This window comes from Ambystoma mexicanum, chromosome 7p (genome assembly GCF_040938575.1).
Source record: "Ambystoma mexicanum isolate Mex_15411 chromosome 7p, UKY_AmexF1_1, whole genome shotgun sequence".
NCBI classification, from domain to species: domain Eukaryota; kingdom Metazoa; phylum Chordata; class Amphibia; order Caudata; family Ambystomatidae; genus Ambystoma; species Ambystoma mexicanum.
In genome coordinates, this window is record NC_090939.1 from 159889638 (window position 1) to 159912519 (window position 22882).

General features: G+C 44.0%; 1 protein-coding gene across 2 annotated transcripts in view; it reads left to right on the forward strand.

Annotated features, from left to right (window-relative positions):
• Nucleotides 1–10413, forward strand: part of LOC138525777 (nectin-1-like) — a 71854-nt gene extending 61441 nt beyond the window's left edge. For both annotated transcript variants that reach the window (XM_069635979.1, XM_069635980.1), the window contains one exon: nucleotides 7302–10413. In XM_069635979.1, the coding sequence (XP_069492080.1) occupies nucleotides 7302–7378 (77 nt within the window). In that variant the 3' untranslated portion in view covers nucleotides 7379–10413. The remainder of the gene's footprint in view (nucleotides 1–7301) is intronic.
• Nucleotides 10414–22882: the final 12469 nt, after the last annotated feature.

Genomic DNA, 22882 nt, shown 5'->3' on the forward strand with positions numbered 1-22882 from the left:
CAGGCTCTGTTATGGGGCAAATGTCTTGCAAATGTCTTTCTCTCATTAGATGTCCTCTCTTCCACTCCCGATACCTGATTTTGGGTATGGTCAGTTATCCCATTACAAGCACAACTGAAACAGACTGAAGTAATAGTAAATTAGAGTTGATTTGAATTAAAATTCACCAAACTCATACATTGGAAACAAATAAAAAACATAGAAAATATCGTAAAATGCCAATCACACATCTACAAAGTATAGTTTGTTCCTTATTCCAAGCTTGTGTATTTAGGAATACGGGAATTTGATAAAAACATGGACATTTTATCGGTTTTCTTGCATAACAATTAAACACCAGAGCTAAATAATTTTCAGCCTTGAGAGATATAAATTGATAAAGTAAATATGCTTTATGAGATGTACAAGAAGGTCTGGGTGCCCCTCTACCAAGAATGAACACGGCAAAACAACCTGTTCTATGGGAAGGTGCCCTCTCGGCAGGGTCTACAACCATGTTTTAGCTCACACTACCTTTTGCATATCTGCTTTGTCCCACCCACAAGGGCAGTCCAGCACCAAAATGCTAGGCAATTCTCCTCTGTACAAGAGTATCAACAGCAACCCCAGACACGTGTTTCGGACAAATCGGGCCTCATCAGTGATTTGAAGTTGTACCTCTCTAAGCTCAGTGAGTGAGGGGTCCATGTCTGGAATACCCTTGGTAATTTAGGGTGAAACCCAAAGTTCCCAAAAATGCACAAAAAGGTCTGGGAGCCCCCCTACTGAGAACAAACATGGCCAAATAACCTGTTCTATGGGAAGGTGCCCACTCGGGAGGTTCTGCAACCACGTTTTAGCTCACTACCTTTCACAGAGGGGCTTCCACACTCCTGTGTAACTTTGTAAAACTTGGGATTTCACCCTAAGTAACCCAGGGTAATCCAGACATGGACCCCTTGCTCACTGTGTCTTAGAGAGGCTTAGCTTCACCTCACTGATGAGGCCCGACTAGACCGAAACACGTGTCTGGGGTTGCTGATGGTACTCTTGTTCAGAGAAGAATTGCCTATCATCTCGGTGCTGCACTGCCCTTGTGGGTGGGACAAAGACTGATAATCAAATTGACATTTCTCCTCTCTGAAGGGTGCAGTGAGCTAAAACTTGGATGTAGACCCTCATGAGTGGAAGAAACTCCATAGAACAGAGTATTTGACCCATGTTCATTTTCAGTACAGGGGTTCACTTTATGAGATGGTTTACGTTATTCACAGGAACTAACAAATAAATGAATGCTTTAGTTTTATCGCCTGATTCAACAGTTTTTTAGAATTGATATCAATAGATTCAGGATGCAAAAAAAGATAACCTATCCTCAGTGGAGTCAGGCATGCTTCAACATAAGATAGCCATACTATATCCTGTGTCTTGTCTAATTTCAATACATCCTTCAATATTATCTTATTTAGGTGTGCTTCATCGTACGCCCACATGAACAACTGTAAAAGGGCAAGAGCATATTGAGGCTTCGATGACACCTCGATCAACTCGGTCTCACAAAGCAATAGACCCTCAGCAGTCGACGATGCAACTCCCAATACCGATTTCGGGAATTTACGTTCAATTATCGACAAATGAGAGAGCTTGTTAGTAACCCATAACCCTGCACCATATCGGGCAATACTTAATGACTTAGCCTTGAGCCAGCATCTGATCACTCTGACAAATAGAAGCGCATACTTCCCATATTTGCTTGGTTCATACGAGTCGCCACACAATCAATCTGTGGGCACCAGGATCTTGTATCAGAATTTTAATTTGTAGATAATCAAAATTATTCACTGTGGACAACCCAACAGCTTTCCCATAAAATGTTTAAATCGTCTTAAAACTTCTTTGATAAAGTAATACTTTTTTTTGATCTATTGACATGCATCTTACAAGATGTCATAAAATTCACATACCCATCCAAAGGTTTCTGTAGTGCAACTTCCGTTCTTCCTTTCGGCATCATGTCGTCCTCATAGTCTAAACATTGTTGAACCGATGCACAGCCCGAGGGACATTTGTTGTTACAAATGGTACATTTACGTCTATGGCATCCAAATTATCCATTTTATACAGTTAATTTTCTATGGTTCTCGGTCTTTGTTCGATTTCTATCTTCCTTTCTTCCTTCTATTCTGTTTTACTCTCTTCTTGAATTCTTTTAGTTATAGTTTTAATAGTTGATTTTCAGCGTTATTTATATGCCAGATTCATTTAGGTTTGTGTTATTGTGATAATTTGGATGATTAATGATGTTTGTCACATCTGTATGATATGCATTGAAAATAAAAAATGTAACTTGCAAATTATCCATTTTACTCAGATCTGCTTTGGAGCCAAGCATTGCATTTCCATCTCACTTTCTTTAACAAATAGTGCTTCCACTGAGCCACTCTATTTCTGTACCCATGGCACCTAGTGGACGTTACCTTGCTCACTCTTGTGGCCACAATCAAATCCATAAAGTATGCACAATGAAAAAGGTTTGGAGATGTAGTTTTTGCTGAACCTTAAATTAAATCCCTTAATATTGCCAGGAAGATATATATTCTGCTATCTTTTGTCCTTCTAGACGTTGAGTCCAGGCGGGCCACCCTATTATTTACCTTGAGTCCATTAGGGGGCCGGTCAATCCCTTTGGTCTTGGCCACAAAATAAATGGGAGAAACACTGTCTTCCCTTCTTTCCATACTCAAGATACAAAAGCAGTGAGGCCCTCTTCCAAGTGCTAATGAAAGCTGACAATAATGTCCAATCTATTATTGTAGTACAACTCTGCCATTTCTTTTTTTCTGTATTCAGGTGTGAATTCCGTGAATAATAGCCTTTGCAGACCAACGGCTGATCACACAAGTTTCATTACAAACTCAGAAATAATATCTAGAAACATGTAAGCACAATCCATAGCAAGACAACAATGTTAAAACCTTAACCACAATCATTTAAACTTTCCATAATCATGAAGCAATTTTCCCACGATCTGCGAACTTCACTGGCCAGTAAAGGCCCGGGGCCCAAGCCACAGGCCTTGGATTCCGTTATTGGGCCAGTGAAGCTCGCAGTACACAGGATTATTGCTATTAGCAACTTCAGGCAACCCTCAAGGTGCTAATAGTAATAGAAACAAAAAGTCTGCCTACACTGCTTTGTTCACAGCAGCGGCCGGGGAGAATCAGGGTTGCCATGGAAATGGAAGGCGGGGCTCCACCGGAGCTCCGCTTCCATTTCCATGGCTTCAACAGGAAGCCGTGTGTCCCAGGCAGAGGAGCCCTTAAGAGTTAAGGAGATTTGGATGGGGAGGGAGGATTTGGGGGAAGGAGTAGGGGTGCTGGATTTGGGGAGCGGGTGGCAGGGGAGGAGGGAAAACAGCAGCACCGGGTGTTGTGACCACTCAGCTAGCTCCAAACCCAGGCTTATCAGTAGATTCAGCCTGGGTTTGGAGCTACCTGATTGGCTGCCATACCCTCCAAGGGTGCTAATATTCCAAAAAAGTACAAAGTGCATTAGCCAGTGATAATGATCTCGGCGAAGTACTATCCTATTTGACCAACAGGTGCAGGTAGCTGAACGTAAGCTCTGTAGTGAGCTACGAAGTATCAGGAGTCACACTGGATCTAAACATAGTGCAAAAGACGTAAATCTGCTGGCCTAACCATGAAATGGCAGCAACGTGTTAATGGATTGCAGAGTCGAAATTTGAAAGCACTGTGACAAACACTTTCACTGACCAGGGGCTCTACTAGCACCAATATTCCGAATTTGAAACAGTCCCTTCTATCTCCTTGAGAATAGGCTTATCCAGGCATCTTCTTCCTACACAAAAATCCTGCTAATTATTTCTCCTACACAAATATCACAATCCCACCCCTCTTATTTGTCATTTTCATCAGTCTACTTACATCTGTATAATCAACTTGAGGCATTTGGTACCGACTCCTCCTCCAATCTGACCACTTTGTCTTCCATCCGCAGAGCACCTGCCCACCTTCTGCCCACAGGAAACCCCACAGCCTAGTGGACAATGGTAGAGGATGCTCAACTATCCGAAACTCTGAAGCCAAACTAGTTTGTATTGAAACCATGCACACCGCTACCAGATGAGCTTTCGCGCTGGGAGCACATATCTGGGGTGTATGGGATTACACCAGAATAATCGGACAAACGCAAGAAGATGGAAAATTACTGTTTTATTAACAATTATCTAAAACAGTGAGATATAGCAGACATCAACGGTCATTCGTTCATTCTCAACAATCTTTGTTTAAAAAACTGTTTTTTTATCCTTAATGCACGTCAGAATGATGTCATTCTACGTTTACAAAAACCTATCATGGGTCGGGATTGGTTAAGAGACACATCTAAGTATACAATCATATAGGATATAGTCTTGTTATTGGATGCCTGCTATGAGGTGGACAGCTTGAGACTACCTCAGTTATACAGCAGCTGATTGGCCTTTCAATGCAATATGGCCCATCAGTATACAGACTCCTATAATTGGTTTGGCACACTTGCACCCCATCTAGAACATTTGGTTTGTTAGCAGGACATAAGCCAAGGAACTAGGTGCAGAAAAACACGTCAGAGAGTTGTCCTACCACCCAATTAGCGGAGCATCTCTCATCACCCATGCCTCTTGCCACAAGTTTCTCTTTGTAGTTTGGCCTTGCAAAATGTTCTTGTCCTGAGAATTCAGAATTCAGAGGGAGTGAAGGTACTCGCTTTCTTGTCTGGAGCTCAAGAATAAAGCTCAAGAATAAATCCTATTTCTAGCCTTTAAATCACGTGGTAAGAGACCATGAATGTGTCCATTTTGCAAGCTGTTCCTGTGTTTTGATTGTTTGTAGCTCGGCACCATCAGTGTTCTTTTTTGCACCTAGTCCGAGAGAATGCATCCTACATACACATGCTATCTGGAACTTAGATAGCTGACCTTGGTGGGCATCAGTTGTGCTTCTTGGTATTTGACTTCTAATTGCATCTAGTTTCTTTCTTCATTCACTTGTTTTTCACATTATATCTTCAACTTCATCGTCATTCTTTAATATGTATGCCTCGTTTTCAATGTTTCTTCTTGCTTCTTCATCAGGGTTGTCTATGTGTCTTTGCATTACGTGTTTCTATGACATCACCGGGTCTCTTGCTTGGTTCTGTCTTATATACCTTCAGGCAGTGATTCCTGCAGGCTTACATCAACTCTGGGATACATTTGTTGTCACAATGGGAACTGCCTCCCAAATACTCGCTGCGGTATTGGTATTATGGCTGGTGTTCGATATGGCACAGTCTCATGTGTCCAGTACATCTGAGTTGAGGGGGTGGGGTAACCTGCTTACGTATGTCTGCTCCTCCATACCAAGGTAGCAATGTCTAGGTGAACATTTGTGGGCCCATGTATGCAGTTTTATTCCGCAGGCAGCAGGTGACCATCATTCAGACTGTTGGCAGGTAGGAATTATGTAGAAATGTATAAGTGTGTTCAGCTTGATGCTTAGGTTTAATGGCAGAGTTCCATTTGCTTCTTGTCCTCTGTGACCGGCACTTCTAAAATGTTAGTTATCCGTGTTAAGTGTGAGCTAGCTATTGGCATACCTCCAGGTTAGCAGGCCCAGTGAAGAGAAAATCATCTGGGTAGTTAATCATCCCTGTAAGGCCGGCCCTGCATTCCCGTGCAAGAAAGGTATTAATTCTTATAAACAAAACGAGGTGATTGCATAACCTTTAGTTAAGTATACATTGGACTCCCAAAAACCATGGTAATGGGGAATTCCAGGAGTTTACTATAAAAACTGAAAAAGCCAACTGAAGCTAGGTTGAACACATGACCAAAGGTATTTTAGAACTCAAAATAGACCTCCATGCTTAGGATATCATTCATAGAGCACCTTGCAGCTAATACAATAAGGAATCATGCAGAGCTGCCAGAGATATATTTGGGTGCTTACCAGAGTGGAACCACACAAAATCATCTCAGCAATGTTTTCAAAATCTCGTAAAGAATGTCCTGATGTAGGTGTAGAAAAGGGTTGGATAATGTTGGTGCATCTGTTTGATGGTTTGGTGACTTTGGGGTCATTTGCAAGCTCAAAAAGGAAGACTGTTCCTTTCTCCCTCATAAAAGGAGAAGGGAAAGAAGGAATCAATGGTGCAGACCCATGAGCTGTCAATGAAACTAATGGGCAAATCCAAGTATGCCACTTACATCTTACTTATGGAATGAGTGAATCTGAGATTAAATAGGTTATCTTTTAGCCTACTGAAGTATGCCGTCCGTGATCCTTCTTCCATTTCCACATTACTGCATGCTTTGGGACCAGTGCCATTGTCTTTCTCCCCACCAAACCCTGTACAGGCTAGCGTTAGACAGGGCAAATAGAGTACGCATCACTGTACCCTGCACCGAAAGAACATATGTCTGGTCAAACATGACCCAATTATAGTTTAGTACATTGACCCAGGAAGTATATCAGAGCATGAATGCACAAATAATGCAGTTTGCTTGTAAATAAGGTGACCACATATAAAGTAGATAATATTGTTCCCACAAATCTTCATTGAATTGACAAAGATTGCCTTTTGTGACCTTTACATATAGTAATATTACCAAGGCTTACAAATAAACTAATTCACAAATTGCTAGATGCTCCCCTGGTGTGAAGCAACAGGTCTCCTAACAAATTGGGTAAATAATTTGTTTGTCTTTGTTAACATGTAGATGACAAGAATCACCAGAAAGGAATTGTTTAGATATCATCCATCATCACTATAATTCATTCTTGTTAAAACTATTCATACAAATCGGAGATCTAGAGGTTTAGAATACCTCCTCAAATGAGAGATGCAGGTGTACATCATCTTTAAAGATGCAATTTGGCGGCCTCTAGTCACAGTGAGCCACCAGTAAGGGCCAGCAGGGCAGAGGAGTATTTTAAACCTTTCTATTTCAAGTGCAAAATAGAAAAAATATTTGTTTATATTTTTTGGTGTCCAGTGGGGGGCATGACATGCTGTATGGCAGACAGGCATGCTTTGGGAGGGTGTGTTTGGCCAGGTTCACTCCCATACAAGTAAGTATTTATAGGTCACTTTTGGGGAGGTTTTGTCCCAGCTCTCTCATAACACACTTCTGCTGCTATTGATACATGTGATAAATGGATCCATTGAGGCTGTTGAGCACCCTTCATCCTATGTCATCTAGCTCGAGGTGTTTTTGCCAGAGCATAGAATAGAATGTGTGAAAACAAATCTAAGTAGATGTTTCTTGTCTACCCTAGGTCAAGATCTGGAAGAGAACTGCTGCACTGTGTTTGGAAGACAGAAAAAACCACCTGCTCTGAAAATCTGGCTTTGAGATGTTGCATACGAACATAAGACAATTTACAATATGCCGGAATCTATGCCAAATGTTTTGGATTCGACACACACTTTACTCTAGGTGACAACACACTTCTCGTTAAAAGATGCAGATGTCACCCGTGGGAAATATGTTTCAGTGAAATGGACACTTGGGCCAGTAGAAACTGATTTACGGCTGAAGATATGTCCATCCACATCCTCTACAAGCCCCATCTATTGCCTTCACCATGTGCACCCACGTCCTTGTGGCACCCTCTATTGTAGGCACCGGACTGTGCAGGATTTTAAGCCTGTGGTTAAATACCCAACAGGACCAAGGAGGTAGTGAATTTGCACTATATTGTTTGAAAGTGTTTTCTGGTATAAATCCTTTCCAATGAAATGTTGATATTACGCATGTGTACTCTTGATTTGAAATATCACAGTTTGTATGGATATAGATGTCCTTGCGACGTGCACACAGACGTGCCTGCCCCATTTCTTTCTGAAGTAAGGTAAGATGTCTTTATTGCAGAGTGGTCACATTCTCTATGTGTCATAGGAAATGCCTTGCTTGCACAACAAGAAGCCAACACTGACACGCTGTAAAAAGACCCCTGGAAAATGGCAGCCTTCCACCTGACGGAGTTCTATGAATTCTGATTGGTGCTTATAACAATGATCAGGATAGGACACAAAGCGAAGCTTCTGCTACGCCAACCTGTGCACATGTGAATAGGAAATCAAGATGCAGGGGCTGCAACACTAGTGAGCAAGTACTAACTAGTGATTGCTTGTGAGACATCAAGCAGACTTTTGGGAAATTGGATGGCCAAAATGTGTGGTCATGTAGCAGCCAAGTTCTGGTTTCAAATTGAAGCATAACAGGCAAGCACACCTGAAATGGAATTGCAAACTGTATTGAAAGCAATATAATTATCACTCATATGGGTATGTTTCAAGAAACTAGCATGGTTAACTGAGCCGAGGCATGTTATGCAGTACTCATGATTCAACAAAGAGACATTGCGACAATGGGTCGACACATTACCTGTCTCAGCAGTGCTTAAAGGTGTTGGTTGGTCATTTACACTAGTGATAATTATAACTTGTGCACCTGGAAGCGCATTGATTGGCAAGGAAAAATAAATGATTGATGGTCAGGAAATTTTAAGATCCATTTTGAAAATAGCAGAGGTGGAAGTAGATAGAAAACTTTCCTTAGTCTATCCAAGTGATTTCTGGTCACTTGGATAGACTAAAGGTGGGGGTGGACAAGCCTCTATCTAAATCTTCCTGCCTCTACTCTCCACCCTCTGCAACTCATCCAGAACAGGACTGCGAGACTTGTCCTTGGCCTCAAGCCCAGGGACCGTATCTCTCCAGGACTGAAATCGCTACACTGGCTCCCTGTGGCTGCGAGGATTAAGTTCAAAACCCTCTGCATTGTCCACAAGGCCTTCTGGGGCCTGGGGCCAAAATACCTTCAACTCTCCCTTCCTAAATATCTTCCTTCTCGAGCACTTCGTTCATCCGCCTCCAACTCACTCAGGGTCAGCCGCTTCTCCAAGCAACGAGTTGGGGGGAGATCTCTCTCTGCAGCAGGGGCCTCCCTCTGGAACAGCCTTCCTGCCTCCCTGAAACTTGAGGAGAACCATCTCCGGTTCCGAAGCACCTCAAAACCTTCCTCTTTGCTTCTGCTTTCTCACCCCCTCTCCCCTGCTAAATCACTGAAACTGTACTGAATCAGCAACTGGGTCACTCACCATTCTCGGTCCTTGGCCCAGACACTCTCCCCTGCACTGCCTTCCTGGCAACCCCTGCACTGCGGGACTGTCTCTGTATCCCTACAGCCCCCCTTCCCAGCACTTGTCTGCACTTATCTTGCACTTGCCACCAGCTGGCCCTTATTATTTATCTTGTTCGTTACTAACCCTGTACTGCATTTTCCCCTCTCCCTTTCCCCCTCGCACTTTTCCCGTCCCCGCTACCCATGCACTTGCGCGATCTGAATGACACCTGGCCTAGTAGGATCGTTGTCTGTCTCCCCTTGTTCCCCCCTCCCCGCCTCGTCGCGCCTTGAAACACTTGTGTATTGGCGCTTTACAAATGCCATATCATATCATTAAATAATTACATGAAGGATTACTTTCAGGATGAGGTTTGTGGGAAGGCCAACAATTTGCGTGGACTGAGTTTCCTCGAATGAGGTGGAGTCATGTATTCACTGATTTACCATGGTCGATAGTTTGAGATCAGTGAATGACCAGAGTGCGGCACAGTTCTGATCTTCAGGGGCTAGAATCACACCACGTTTTCAGGATCTACCCAAGAGATTGATTTAAAGAAACTGAATTAGTATTCATTCCTAAGCTATTGTTAAACCGGCAGCTATTACATTGTTTTGCAATAGGATGGAGACCTCATGCCTACAGTGATTCATGGGCCTTCAATATCTGGAATGGAATTGTAAACTAACTTTTAGGTACAAGATGTTCTTGGATTCAGTGTCTCCCCCATATGCACATGCACTTTTTGAAATTTCAAATGTTTACCTTGAATATGGCAAAATGTACCTATTCTTGGAAGGTCATTGGTTGCAGTATTTGCCCTGTCTGCAGGTATGGAGAGGAAAACAATTACCCATGTTATGCTCCCATGCGAAGGGTCCAGGACCCTGAGGGCTATATAGTTAAAGCCTCTCTTTAATTTATCTAAGATCCGTGGAAATGAGGAGGCAATGAAAATGTGCAAATAGTCAGAGAATCTTAACATTGTTTTTTGTGTGACTAAATATATTCATTGTACATGGTCAAGAAGAACCGATTTGTTAAAATGAGCCATTTTGATTTTAATGATAGGTTTTAATGAAGTATTATTATGTGACTGTGTTTTACAAGTTTTAGTGTATGAATTTGATTCATTTTAATGAATTATCTTGTTAGTACAAGGCATTGATAAGTTTTTAAATCTTCGTATCTGCTGGAATTGTTAAAAGGTGCATCTTTCATGGCGGAAAGCTGAAATAAAGTACATATGAAATAAACAGAATCTAAATGAGAATCATTTACATCGTCAGTGGCTCTTCTGATAGCAACTTCTGGGGCCAGGAGCTGTACATTTTTAGCAGTGATTGTTCGGTAGGGCCTAGAGGACATCGTCCAAACTTTTACAGGGGAGTGCAGTAAAATCCCGGGAGGATAGCTCAGTGGCAACGTGCTCACCTTGGAAGCAAGACGACACGAAGCAACACAGGTTCAATCCCCGGGTCCGCGCTTAGAAACCTCTGGGTATTTAAGCGCGTTATAAATATGAAACTAAGACAACAACAAAACAATTCTGTAACTTCACCTCGATGCCCCCGGGCTGTGTGAGCGCTAAAATAATAAATAATAAAGATAGTTCCAAACACCAATTAGTGATTTTCGAAGAGACTCTAATGTCTGAACGTTTTAAAGATTCTAGAATCTAGAGTCTATTGTAGAACCTAGTGTATCATAATATCAGTTCAGAGCATGCAGTATCCAAAACGGGATCAGACCTTTTTAAATTGCAATTTACAAATGAGCAATTTGCACCTGCCACATTTATACTCAATAAGAAAGTGTTCATTTGAGCCACATTTGTATATTAATGTTTATGAATAGCAAACATTTATTATTTCTTTTTTTATATATGTATTTGTATATGTATAATGTATTTAGTATTTATTGATGCAAGGACATCACCTTTCTAAATAAATTGAATGACAAATGAATTGAATGCAGACTGTATTTCTGTATTAACAAAATGGCATGAATTTGCACCCAGTATATTGTACTAATTTGGGGTGATAATCTCTACACAGTGCATTAATGAGACAAGAAAATAAATAGAAAGTGGTGCCCTTAGGAGGGATGATTAGAATCTCAATCTTAATGAAAAGAAATGTTTCATGTATGCGTAAAGACTTGTTTATTAATATTTAACGTGAGAAAGGATTTGGTCCAATAAGGTGCACACACCATTCCTGCTATTGTGAAACACATTCATTGCAACTAAACATACATACATAGATTGTATTATATTGGAGTCAACGCATTTTAGTTAATCAATGTAGTATATAGATAAATTCAGCAACTTTTAAACCGTTATATTAGTTGTGACAAGGAATCCTACATTGCTGAAATAAATGTGTGATATTGGACTATTAACTCTGAAGAGCAGTCTCTAAGAGGGAACATTTAATCAAAGTGTGGTTGTATTTGAGAATAAAAAGAATTCTTTTGAAATAGTGCAAGTGACATGCACGTTTCAGCATAGCAATAATTCATATGACTTCATCAGGACCCGAGTATTGGGATGGTTCGATCTGTGCTTCACATTTTAGTCAACAGTACCAAAGTCCCTTCTATTAATCTAGTCAGAGGCTTCGTGAAGACAAGCATTTTTTAACATTGACCCAACTAACCCTGCACTTTAACCTGGACAAGAGACTAGAAAGGAATACAAACAATTTGGTTGATAAGGGGCCTAGAGAAAATTAAGTGCTAGCTTTAACATGTATGAATGTTCCATGGTGGGACCATTGCCGAGGAGACCTTATGATTTGTGAATTGGACTCGTGGAAGGAAAGAGTCAAGAAAGAATCACATTAGTTCCCAAAAGTTCATGTATCTGTTACTCGGAAAATGTAGTCTTTCACTTTGTGTGAGCATAGAAGCGAATGCTTAAGGAAAAATACCTTGATCATTTTACAAGACATTCTATATGCCCCTCCAACCCCTATCCATTTTGTCAAACTAATGCCCAATAATCATGTGCATAACTGCATTTGAACCATTAGAAAAATAATACTCTTTTCTATATGCAAATTCATCATTATTCTGTAGCAAATAGTAGGTTATGTTCAGCTGTCAAGGATGGCACTCTGTCAAGAGTGGCACAGGGCCCCCAGGTAGGGTTTGGGTGGCTGTGCTGATGTAAGGTGAGAGATAAGTACACACACAGCAGGAAACTCAACAAGAAAGAAAAGTAGGCAACTGTAGTTGTGAACAGAAAGGGGCAGGAAATACAAAGATACAAACAGACTGGATTCCCTCTTGGGGTGTATGTAGAAATGGAAAAGAGTGTTCCACGGACCTTTGGAAACTCCAGCCTTCTGCACAGATTACTCTTACAGGGGCTCACTCTGTCTGCTCATGGCTAGGAACAACAGCTGTGGGTGTCTGTAACACTGAAAACGCGACAGGGGAAGGGGCAGAGGTCGCCTGCCGGGAACCAACAGTCAAGCTCTGTACAAAGGATCAACATAAGACAAGAGAGACAAGAACAGAAATAACCTGGGAAAAGGAAGTCTAAGAGAAATCTAGCAGAAGGGAATGAAGTGAAAAACAGTACAATAGAAATGGGTAAACTAAAGGGGAGGACAGAGGACACAAGGAATAGAAGGACAGGGATCAAGAACTAGGGGCTGCAAACAAGGAAGAGAGCAAGGGAGCAGAAGCCAAGAAATAGGGAGGCTGCAAACAAGGAAGCAGGGCTGCAGTAACGGATGGCACAAGGTGCAGAAAAACTGTAGTGGATTGCAGAGGACTGTAATAGGCTGCAAGGCAGAGAGTCCAGAGGAGCAGGACTGAGAGCTGTAGTAGGCAGCAGACAGAGAGCCCAGAGGAGTAGGGCAGCGAGGAGCGAACCCAAAGGAACAGGGCGTCGAGGCAGGGAGACCAGAGGGTCAGGGCTGAAAGCAGAAGAGAGTAGCAGGCTGCAAGGCAGGGAGCCCACAGGACCCAGGCTGTAGGCAGCGGAGGATTGCAGGCTGCAAGACAGGGTGCCCAGAGGAGCAGGGCAGCGAGGCAGGGAGCCCGGAAGGCTATGGCTGTAGGCAGCGGAGTGTAACAGGCTGCAAGGCAGGGGGTCCAGAGGACCAGGGCTGTGAGGCAGGAAGCCCAGAAGGCTAGGGCTGAAGGCAGCGGAGTGTAACAGGCAGCAAGGCAGGGAGCCCAGAGGACCAGGGCTGTAGGCAGTGGAGGGTTGCAGGCTGCAAGGCAGGAAGCCCAGAGGAGCAGGGCTCTGAGGCAGGGAGCCCAAAAGGCTGGGGCTGTAGGCAGCAGAGTGTAGCAGGCTGCAAGGCAGGCAGCCCCAAAAGAGCACTGATCAAAGCAGGAAAATGCAGCAACAGGAACAGCATACAAATTTGAATCATAAGGCAAAAAGGGGCTGGGAGAACGCTTGATGCAAGAGACTGAGCTCCTGCAGGCAGCTGCTTAAATACAGCCCTGCCCTGTACTGAGGCAGGCTAATTGGCAGCACCTGGAGCAGCACACCTGAAGATAATCTGCCTCCTCCCTCTCCGGTCCTGAGATGGTGGAAGCAGCACTGATCACTAGGGCTACTGGGGATTGTGGTTCCAATACTGACGAATGGGAATGGCCAGGAATTGATAGCTGTAGCAAGGTGCATTATGGTACATGTAGTTAGCTGAATAAAATAGGAAAGTACCAATGTCGTACAAATGGAAATTAAGGACCAAAATGTGAATAGGGGTTGTTTAAAGAGTATTATGAAGATGAACAAGTACCATATCGTCCATGATGGTTGCCAATGTGTGCGCCAGTGGCACAGGCGTGAAATCAGGCCACATTTTAGAAATAGTTTTGAGTGTATCATGTCCAGCAGTGCCTTCCAGGTGCATACACCAATCATTCTCTTTACGCGTGGGTTTGAAAGTATCAGGCCAATACATTCCGAGAAATAAAGTTGTGCGTCCCCTTATTTTAGCCAATAAGACGCACAGGGACGTCATTTCACCAAAATGCCAGGGGTAGCGGAAAGTGACATCACACAACCCTTGACCTGATGACATCACAGGAAGTGATGTCATTTGACCCCACCCGAAGTGGTATCGCAGGAAGCGATGGAACACAGCTTTTCACCCCTCGACAAAAGAGGAAGTGGCATCACATAGCATTGTACACTACGAAAAATACGGTTACGATATCACTATAATGTAATATACATTTCATACAAGAATGATCGCCATATGTATCGTTAAGATCAGTGTGTATAGGCCTATATTACAAAATTACTATGAATGCAAGCAGACGTCCATGACCAAATGATAATGATGTGTTATTATATAGCACTTACGCTTAAGGGCTTTATATAGAAAAAATATGCACCCAATATGAACCTGTGTTGGTACTCAATTATCAACCTCAGAAGGATGAAAAGTTGAGTTGAGGCGTTTACGAACAGACTAAATCAGTGACTCACCCCCTGAAGTGTGCCTGAAATAAACCTTTAATGAGTCTAGCAATTATTGGATAGAATTCCAGAATTACACATTATTTGGTATTCCTATTCTTTCTTATATAGGGTCAGTGCTGAAAGTGTTAGAATTGTGGCATTCCTGTTCTTTTTTTCTTCTTTTTTTTTAAGGGGCCTGAACAAGAAAGCCAGCCACTCGAGAAGTAAAGAGCCACATGGTGCTGGCCACAGCCCAGGAGCTTACATTACAAACAAAAAAAACAAAAAAAATTATAACTTTTCTTTTTTTTATTTAGAGGTCGCAAGGGAGAGCACAGAGGTCGCAAGGGAGAGCACAGAGGTCGCAAGGAAGACCTCAGAGGTCACAGTTGTGACATCTGGCGACCCCTAAATGACATCCCTGAAGATGCAATATCTGCCACTGGGCTACGATAGTAGGGTTCTTACTATGTTAGTAAGTGAGGGTGAGAAGCTGTATTGATCTGCGTGTTATTCTGTTTGTGCTGAGAGATGGTGTCTTGGGACTTGACATGGGTAACTTCCAGTGAGAGAATGCGGTGTGGGCTGAGCTGCAGTAGGTGCCAGGCTGAGCCTAAGATCTTGCTTGACACCTACCATCATGGTCTCATTTGGCCACCTCACAAGGAATATCATTCGTTCTCCATTGAGGCCCATGTGTTTCAATTTGCAATGTTGACCTTGGGTGTAAAACTTGCTCCATGGGTACTTACAAAGTGTTGCCACTGAAAGGACTAGTGCCTGCACATGCGGTACTGATGTAACCTTAACTGGCCAACTGGTTGATCCATGCTCCATCATGGCATCAGTCACCCATGGACAGTCAGTGGGTTAACACTCTGATGAAGACTTTGGTCTGTACGTCAACATCAAGAAACTGCATTTGGTTCTTAGTTAGAGCTTAGATTTCAGTGAAGTGCCTTTCAAGGCAGACCGTATAACAGTGTTTCTGCCATCGGGCAGGAACCAGATATTGATGAAATGACTGTCAACCCTAATATTCGAGGTGGCAGTCAGAGTCTGATTATGGTTAGAGGGAGTCATGGAGGTTTCACTTTTCTGATACTTCACTGACGTCTCCAATTGATGCCTCATATGAGGTGTAGCCGAGCAATCTACTGTAGTGTTTCAAAGTGCTACAAGGCAAAATGGAAGGGAACAAGGGAGCAAAACATGACATTTGAAGAAAATGACAATGAAAAACAAATGGCAAACTAAACCCGTTAGACACTAACAGGTGACCCAATGATGCACTCCTGTGGGGAAAGTACCCCAATACAATTTTGTCACAAGTGTTGTGAATATTAGATACAGGATCGTGAACTCCTAGTTAAGAAACATTCAAAAGGTACAATTCAAATGTTGCTTTGTGAACCAATTAAGGCTCATCTGATACCATATTACTCTTCTGGTTCATAAAGTTGTACTTAATTTAATACAAGTAAATTCGTAAAAGAATATTCAATGTTAATCAACAAAAAACCGGTAGACAGTTCCACATATGTACATGGATATTCGCAAGTGTGATTACACAAATTAATGTTAATGGAAACAATGACAGAGGTTGTGTTAACATTTCACACTCCACAGTCCTTCTCATTTGCAGAACACAATTTACAGAATTGTGTCAAAAACATGACTTCATACACATCTAATAGGCTCCTTGGGTGATAAAAATGTTTGCCGACGTGTTTCGGATTTACAAGAATCCGTCTCCAGGGCTTGGATGCCTAATATTTCATAAACTATAAAGATTCAGGTTTCCATTGCGCAGTCCGAGGAAAGGACCTAGGGGTAATTTATAGAAAGGTAAGTGTCAGAAGATAGACCTGCAGTTTTAATGTAACAATGTGAATCATAATTAAATGACGATTGTGAAGAGAGAGATAGTAAATTAACTAACCTCAGGGCCACAAAAGTGGTTGGATACGTTTCTCAGGGTTGCACAATATTTGAAGACTGTCAGAAGTCCGGTAAGGAAACTACCGACTTGATAGTTATGCTGTTCGTTCACCAGAAATCCGTGCATGTCCCTACCCCCTGCTGTAAGGAGGAGGTGATTTGTAGGAGACATAAAGTAAAGGGTCTTTGTCAGCACAATAGCTGGTGTGCTGAGGATCTAATATCCAAAGACATAGTGAGACTATAGTCCCATGGAATATCCCACGTGTCGCATTCCCCAGTCTAGGTGGGGCATAACGTGTTTACATAGTCTATGTATAAGTTATGGCAGGATAGTAAGATAGTGAGAACAGTCTCGCGTGCAGGGAATGTAAGCTACTTAAACCGTAACATAAAAAATACGGCAGGTAGGGTAAAAATCTCTGGGGATGTGAAGATAATTGTGAAGGTGGCGGGCCTTAGTACAGGTTAGGGAAACACATCTTACCTCCGTACACGGCGGCTCCAGTCGACTAAGATACGCTGTGAAGGCACTATGTCGGATGATGCCGGGTATTTGGTCTGGTTGCTTGGTAACTCACGCGCATGCGCAGAGGTTCTGAGGGTTGCCATCTTGGTGTGGGAACTTCGTCATGGCGACGTCCCAAGCTAGAGGCGACTTGCTGCGTTCGATGCCAGAGTCAAACGGCTTACTGACAGTGGCAAAGTCGTCCCACTGGGACTGCAGAGCAGTCTTCCAGGGGTCTGTGAGATCGGGACTAACAGGGGGAGTGGCATCGATCCGAACCAAGCCGTAGTCAGTACATTGTCAGTAAGCCGTTTGACTCTGGCAGCGAATGTAGCAAGTCACCTCTAGCGTGGGGCGTCACCATGATGATGTTCCCACACCAAGATGGCAACCCTCAGAACCTCTGCGCATGCGCGTGAGTTACCAAGCAACCAGACCAAATACCCGGTATCATCCGACAGAGCACCTGCACAGCGTATCTTAGTCACCTGCAGCCGCCGTGTATGGAGGTAAGATGTGTTTCCCTACACCTTCATGATTATCTTCACATCCCCAGAGATTTTTACCCTACCTGCTGTATATTTTATGTTACGGTTTAAGTAGCTTACATTCCCTGCAGGACTGTTCTCACTATCTTACTATCCTGCCATAACATATACATAGACAATGTAAACTCGTTACAACCCACCTAGACTGGGGAATGCGACACGTGAGATATTCTGTGGGGCTATTGTCTCACTATGTCTTTGGATATTAGATCCTCAGCACGCCAGCTATTGTGCTGACATACTCCCTCTACTTTATGTCTCCTACAGATCACCTCCTCCTTACAGCAGATGGTAGGGACATACACGGATTTCTGACGAACGAACAGCATAACTATCAAGTCGATACATTCCTTACCAGACTTCTGACAGTCTGCAAATATTGTGCAGCCCTGAGAAATGTATCCAACCACTTATGTGGCCCTGAGGTTAGTTAATTAACTATCTCTCGCTTCACAGTCGTCATTTAATTATGATTCACATTGTTACATTAAAACTGCAGGTCTATCTCCTGACACTAAGCTCTCTATATATTACCCCTAGGTCCTTTCCTCGGACCGCGCCATGGAAACCTGAATCTTTATAGCTTATGAAATATTAGGCATCCAAGCCCTGAAGACGGATTCTTGTAAATCCAAAACGCATCGGCAAAACATTTTTATCACCCAAGGAGCCTATTAGATGTGCATGAAGTCTTGTTTTTGACACAACAATTCTGTAAATTTTGTTTTGCATATGAGAAGGACTGTGGAGTGTGAAATGTTAACACAACCACTGTCATTGTTTCTATTTACATTCATTTTTGTAATCACACTCTTTGGGGTGTTACATTAGCTTGTTCCCAAGCCCTGCCTGATTGGCCAGCTGCACCACATCTACAGCCATTGGACGCCGGCAGGCGAAGCCGGCCCTCTCTGTCCAAGGCCCTCGAGACTAAGGCTGGAGCCTGTTCTCTGCCTGGTTCAGTGGAGGATCCCATCCGAGGAGCTGGAGCTCACTCACGAGGCCCCGACACTGCAGGAGCAGCGGGCCTGGCCAGGAATCCATCCGGAAGCAGATGCCGAATTCCGGTAAGCGCTACCTCACTGTGCATTCTTTGTGCTCGAATCTCGGAACTCGCTGCACATTCTCCAACAACTGCACCTTGATGCCCCACTAAGAGGCCAAGTAGCCCTGCACTAGCCCTGCACTGAGAAGTGCAATTTACTGCCCTAACTACAGCCTCTGGTACACGAGGTACCCCTCCCAAAGATGGCCGCCGCACTCTAGGCGAATTCGAGTGGTGCCTTACCAGGCACACAGCAGCACTCCTGGCCCTGCCTGATTGGCCAGCTGCACCACATCTACAGCCATTGGACGCCGGCAGGCGAAGCCGGCCCTCTCTGTCCAAGGCCCTCGAGACTAAGGCTGGAGCCTGTTCTCTGCCTGTTACCTGCCATCTGCCAGACCCCCTGGTCCACCGTACGCACTGGCCAAGGTAACACTGTGCCTGTAATAACTACGCTCCGCGGAGCTCACAAACTACCTTTAATTACACTCGCATTCGCATTGTGTTGTGCCCTATAGTCGCCCAGACCTCATTCGCATTGTGTTGTGCCCTATGGTCGCCCAGACCTCATTCGCATTGTGTTGTGCCCTATGGTCGCCCAGACCTCATTCGCATTGTGTTGTGCCCTATGGTCGCCCAGACCTCATTCGCATTGTGTTGTGCCCTATGGTCGCCCAGACCTCATTCGCATTGTGTTGTGCCCTATGGTCGCCCAGACCTCATTCGCATTGTGTTGTGCCCTATGGTCGCCCAGACCTCATTCGCATTGTGTTGTGCCCTATGGTCGCCCAGACCTCATTCGCATTGTGTTGTGCCCTATAGTCGCCTAGACATCACTTGCATTGTGTTGTGCCCCACCTATATCGCCAATGCCCCCTACCCGCCACTCCTCTGTATATCAGCCTAGCCCTAGCATGCTACTTTGCCTGACTGCGATTATGTTCCCCTTCTGTGTCATGCAAAGTAACACACCTTGCACTGGCAACAGTTACCTAGCTTATAACAATGGTTTAGTCAGACCCGCCTGCCCAAGACATCACCCGATTACCTGCCCTACTCCATTCCTGCCCTCTACACCAGCCTTCCTCCCGGATACTAAATCCGCCCATCCCACCCATAGCCATGCACACGCTCCGCATGTCCCAGCTAATACACACCCAGCTGTCTATAAGCTGAACCCCATTAACACGAGAGCATCATGCCCCACCATTGACTACAACACCTCTTCAATAGCTAACCCTACTAACTCCCGTAACACTACCCTCATCCCTTCCGATCGGAATACTAGACTTGGCGCCAGAACCTACCATAGACCTAGCAAAGGCCCAGCTAAATCACTCAATAAGACTAACCCTCACACTGTAACACCTATCAACACCATCCATCCCAGTCCTAAAGGAGCTCTCCTAAATGTCAGATCATTAGTCGCCCATTCCACAGAAGTCGCAGACATTATTCTAACAAACAACCTGGACTTCCTTGCGGTAACCGAAACTTGGCTGCACGATGCTGCAGGTCCATCTCTCGCCCTAGCCATACCTGATAACTACACCATCCTTAGAGCAGATAGACCGAACGTTCGAGGAGGTGGTGTAGCTATTATCTTTAAGTCCACGCTTGACATCAGACTATCCTCTGCTCCCCCACTCAAATCCTGTGAACACATTACAGTTAAATTTCAAACTTCCCCTAAAAGTACCATCACGATACACCTAATTTACCGACCCCCGGGCCCACCTGGCTCATTTGAGGAAGACATCACCTCACTAGTTGCTGAAAGTTCCAAACCATCAGCACAAATGATTATACTTGGAGACTTTAATCTTGGGTTTAACGACCCCCTAGACACCCCAGCCACTGCCCTGGCCATGGCATTAGATGAGCATGGCCTCCAACAACTCTGCTCTAAACCCACCCATTCGAAAGGTAGAATCCTCGACTGGATAACTACCCTCAATTGCAACATTACTATGAAAAATCCTATACAACTCATTTGGACTGACCACTACCTCCTCCCTTTTGACATTCTTACCAGTAATTCAGCACATAAAAGGCCTATCATTGCACCTGCTTGCCCTACCAGGAAAAAGAGCAATATCACAGCAGAAGCCTTAATACCCCTAGTGATCCCTACTTTGAACGCACTACCTGTTACAACGGACCTGAACCAATTGGTCAACGTCTACAATGAGTCCATGGCCAATGCCATTGACATCATTGCCCCACTGAAACTGCGTAAAGGGATACCCAAAGCGCACCTGAACACATGGTACACCCCGGAGCTCAAAACCCTCCGTCAACAAAAAAATAAACTCGAAGCACTATGGAAATCAGTGCCTTCTGTAAATAACAGAACTAATCTCACCAACATCTCCACCCTCTACAAAAATGAGATTATACGTGCCAAGAAAGAATCTCTCAATACTAAGATCTCCCAGGCAAGCTCTAGTACTAAGGAGCTCTTTAACATACTAAAGGAATTAGAAAACCCCATTACTCCTACCGACTCCTGCACCAAGGATAAACCTTGGTGCACAGGGATCCAGAATGCCCTAGCCAACAAAATCTCAGGGCTCCAAACTAAAATCAACAACAAACGACAACAACTCACCCTCGATCCTACCTCCACCCCCACTCCCCCTCCACTTACTGCCACTAGTTCAGGCTTCACCTTCAAAAAAGTATCCATATTGGAGGTTCAGAAAATTATAGCATCCCTGAAACCATCGAACTGCAAGGGGGACAGCTGCCCCGCACAGATTATAAAAGATGCAGCTAGGGATCTCTCCCCTTTTATCACTAAATTAATAAACCTGTCCTTCGCCAATAACATGGTCCCCATCAATCTGAAACAGTCATGGGTCCTACCTCTACTAAAAAAAACTACTCTCAACCCTGACATACCCACGAATTATAGACCTATTACCACCGTCCCATTCCTACTAAAAATCCTAGATAAAGTGGCTTATCTACAAATCCAGGACTACCTCGAGACTAATCATCTACTAGGAGTTCGCCAATCCGGCTTTCGACCACAACATGGGACAGAAACAGCCCTTGTTGATCTCAAATGCCAGATAGACGAACTCAAAGACAAAGGCAAGGCTGCCATCCTTCTACTCCTTGACCTCTCCGCCGCCTTTGACCTGGTCGACCATAAAATCCTGTGCAACCATCTGTCTCTGGCAGCACACTTCTCCCACTCTGCGGTCACATGGATCCAATCTTTCCTGGACAATAGAACCATGCGGGTCTTCTCTCCCCTAGCAGCGGCTGACCCTATCCCCATCACCTGTGGTGTCCCACAAGGATCCTGTGTCTCACCTACCCTATACATTATATTCACTAAGCCCCTATTCGACAAGCTGGACAATCTGGGTGTCACCTACACAAACTACGCAGATGACACCCAGATACTCCTCACCTTATCAGGCAACTACAACAAGGACGCCAAATGGATCAATGAAGTCTTTTCCATCATTCAGGCATGGATGGCCACACATGGCCTGTGCCTGAATGATGACAAGACCGAACTGCTTCTTGTCGGCTCACCTAACACTATCCGAAGGCTCTGTCCCGGCTACAGTAGCTTCACTATTGACGGTAACACCATACCCATCGCCAAGAGCGTAAAAACCCTCGGCTTCTACCTAGACACGAACACCAACCTAGCTAAACAAATCAATATGACCGCCTCAGCCACTGCCTACACTGGCAAACTTATCAGGGCCTGTAGACCATTGATCTCCCCTAGCAATTGCCTCATCCTAGCCAGAGCACTCATTCAATCTAAACTGGATTACTGTAACAGCCTCTATGTAGGTGCCAACAAAACAGTAATCAATAAATTGCAAGTCCTACAAAACAATGCACTCCGTGCCGCCCTCAATATTCCCAGAAGGGAACACATCTCCGCCACCAGAACTGCCTGTAAATGGTTGTCCATACAACAAAAAATAGACCTGAAAACTATATGCCTTACATACAAAGCCCTCAATCATCTTGCCCCGCCCTACCTCTCTAACAAATTTACATTAAGACAGAACACCAGAACCACCAGATCGTCCAACACACTGCAACTAACAGTTCCCAAATACTCCCTCAAAAGAGCCGGCGGATCCAGCTTCCCAGCTCTGGCATCACAACTTTGGAACTCCATCCCACTGGATATTAAATCTACACCCACCTTCCAACCCTTCAGAACCAAGGTCATCTCCTGGTTAATCAACAAATAACCGTCCTACCACATAT